This window comes from Gossypium hirsutum, chromosome A11, assembly GCF_007990345.1.
Source record: "Gossypium hirsutum isolate 1008001.06 chromosome A11, Gossypium_hirsutum_v2.1, whole genome shotgun sequence".
Lineage (NCBI taxonomy): Eukaryota > Viridiplantae > Streptophyta > Magnoliopsida > Malvales > Malvaceae > Gossypium > Gossypium hirsutum.
Window position 1 is genome coordinate 94,386,893 of NC_053434.1, and position 2,819 is coordinate 94,389,711.

The 2,819-nt window shown below is 29.7% G+C and overlaps 1 protein-coding gene across 1 annotated transcript; it reads left to right on the forward strand.

Moving 5' to 3' along the window:
• Window positions 1–396: 396 nt before the first annotated feature.
• LOC107904928 (blue copper protein 1a) lies at window positions 397–1,311 on the forward strand. Its single transcript, XM_016831472.1, has 2 exons — window positions 397–614; window positions 830–1,311. Exons 1-2 carry the CDS (start codon window positions 449–451, stop codon window positions 1,150–1,152), a joined length of 489 nt encoding a protein of 162 aa, XP_016686961.1. The 5' UTR covers window positions 397–448; the 3' UTR covers window positions 1,153–1,311.
• The last annotated feature ends 1,508 nt before the right edge of the window (window positions 1,312–2,819 follow it).

Genomic DNA, 2,819 nt, shown 5'->3' on the forward strand with positions numbered 1-2,819 from the left:
TTTGCTTAATTATTTTATTATAATAATTCAATTTTAACATTAAATTAATACACATAAAAATTAAGTCATTGGATTTATGATTAATATGAACATTACACTAAAAATTTTCGTAAAATTTCTTCAAGCATACGGGCATATTCTAGTAACATATTGTAATCATCTCCAAAATCCATAGATGACCCAAATATATTTAATCCTAGAAATAAGCAAATTGTCTCATATTAATTCGGCAATACCGTCCTTGAATACAAGGTTTATTTTTCCATTAAAAAAAAAACAATAAAACATTATAGTTTTAACTCTAATCTTGTACTCTTTTGAACCCAACAAGTAGCTTTTAACACTATAAATACTTCAACCTATGGTTTTCCACAAGTCTTCCATACCCAGAAAAAAAAAACATTAGAGCAACAAATTAGATTTTATTTTTTGAGCTTAATTAAATCAAATGGCTGTTCATCGTTCATTAGTTATTTTTGCAATTGTTGCTTTCATGGCTCCGACAATCTCATTGGCTATGGATTATGTCGTGGGTGATGATAATGGGTGGAAGTTAGAAGTTAATTATACAGATTGGGCTAAAGACAAACAGTTCTATGTTGGAGATACTCTTCGTAAGCTTATCCATTCTTACCCTTCTTTTTAATTAGTAATAAATTTATGTTGTGTTTATTATGTATACTTTGAAGGAAAGTTGGATTTCACGTATTATGTTGTAACGATACCTAACAACTTAAACCCAATATTGGATTGTAATCCTAAATTAACTTTCGAGACTATAAATTTACTTGTGGATCAAATACTCAATTTTTTTTATTTGGGGCTGTAGTTTTCAAGTACAACAATGCTAGTCACAACGTTTACAAAGTGACGGGAGATGACTTCAACAGCTGCAATGTTCCATCAAACAATAGTTTGGGATTATTCACAGGAAACGACAAAATTAACTTGGCAGCCGCCGGTAAAAAATGGTACATTTGTGGTGTTACCGGCCATTGTAATCAAGGGATGAAGCTTAAGATCACGGTGCTAGACGGTACTGCCCCTGCTCCTCCTCCTAATGCTGCTTCAACATTACTTGCCAAAGCGACCAATTTCCGGATAGTGTTAGGGATGACTTTATCCATCGCGGCTGCATTGATCATGGTCTAGTGAAGCTTTTATTCATCGGGTGAAGTTTGAAGGCTTAGCATTTTAATGAATAAAGCAGTCTGATGTGATATTGGATTGGATTTGTTACTTGCGATTGTTTTTTTTCTTCTATATTCATTATTAAATAAGTATGAAAAGAAAATTTCCCCACGCATGTTACGGGTGTGACAAAATCTAGCATAATTATTTTTTATTAGTTTTCAATTATTTATCATATTATATTCATATCATGTCTCAATTCATCTCATATTTAGCATAGTTTTGTTAGTAATAAAATTTAAATAAAAATATTTACGCTTGTATTGAGTTCATACTATGTCTCAATTAATAGGTAAAAATATCATAGAGGCCCTTGTATTAGGAGCGGGATTGTATTGCCTCTTTACTCACAAAATGTGCAATTAGCCCCTATATGTTAGAAAAAAATACAAATTGGTCCTTCTAGTAAAAAAATTATCCATTTGTGTTGTCAAGTGATTATTTGGGTTTTTTCACAAAAAAAAATATAAGTGATATGGAATTAAAGAATGAGTAAAATTAGGTCAAAGTATCATGGAGGCCTTGTACTAAGAGAATCGCATTTTGCCCCCATCTACTCAAAAAATGATCAAAATAGTCCTTGCATGTTAGATCAAAGAGCAAATTGGTTCTTCTATTAAAGTATCAATCCATTTATACTGTTAAATGATGTCATGGTCGACAGAGCTACCAAACAACGATATATGTACCTCATGCTAATTTGGCATTTTGCCTCATTAAATATTTTAAACTTTTTTAAAAAAAAAACCCTAAAATAAAAGCATATTTAATAAGCATTTAAAAATTTTAAAAATTATTTAAAAATATAATAATTTACTATAATTATTTATATTTGTAACCTCCCTATCCCCATTTAGATATTAGACGCGAATTCAGGAGATAACATTAACCACCAAAGTCAATAAGTTATCGGAGTTTTGAAAATAGTTAATTAAAACATTTGTTTATTTTAGAAATAAGTTTAGTCTTTTTTTAGGAAAACACAGGAGTTTAAAAAATTTGGTTAAGTTTAACATATTCATTATAATGGTGTTTACTATTGAAAAATTAGTTGAAAATCCGAATTACTTTCATAACAATTCACGTTTACAATTTAACAACGGATAAGTGATATTAACGTAACTTAAATAAAAACCATGTTTCATACATAATTAAATAAAAAACCATATTCTAATAGCCTAATGATTTAAATGTCCAGTATGCTTAAGTAAAAACCGTAAACTAACTCCAATGCCACAATAATAATAATATAGTTTCAAATAACCAGAATTATAAAATAATTAGTCTAAAATAATTTAATATAGAAATCAATATTCTGAGCCGAGCTCTCCAAATGTTGAGTTCGCGTCCTAACCTTATGAGTTATCTGAAGAAAGGAAAATAAGGGGAGTCGCCTATGAAAGCTCAATGTAATGTCCCAAAAATTATGTTTTTGATTTATTAGACTCTTGACAAATAATTGGTTATGATGTGTTGGTTAACTACGTTGGGTTGTTTGCTGTGGTCTTTGGTTTGAGTCTTGGTATGAGCAAGTGGATTTGTTTTATATATATAAGGGTAGTAATGGTTACATGTGAAGGGGATAATAAATGAATTAGATTATAGTTGTTTTAAGCAATCTGTTAGTT

What these genes read in the sequence shown, in the direction of transcription:
- LOC107904928 (XM_016831472.1), top strand. Translation starts at nt 449, where the DNA reads ATGGCTGTTCATCGTTCATTAGTTATTTTTGCAATTGTTGCTTTCATG. An exon ending in CTATGTTGGAGATACTCTTC is followed by an intron (nt 615 to 829) that starts GTAAGCTTATCC and finishes TTGGGGCTGTAG; the next exon opens with TTTTCAAGTACAACAATGCT.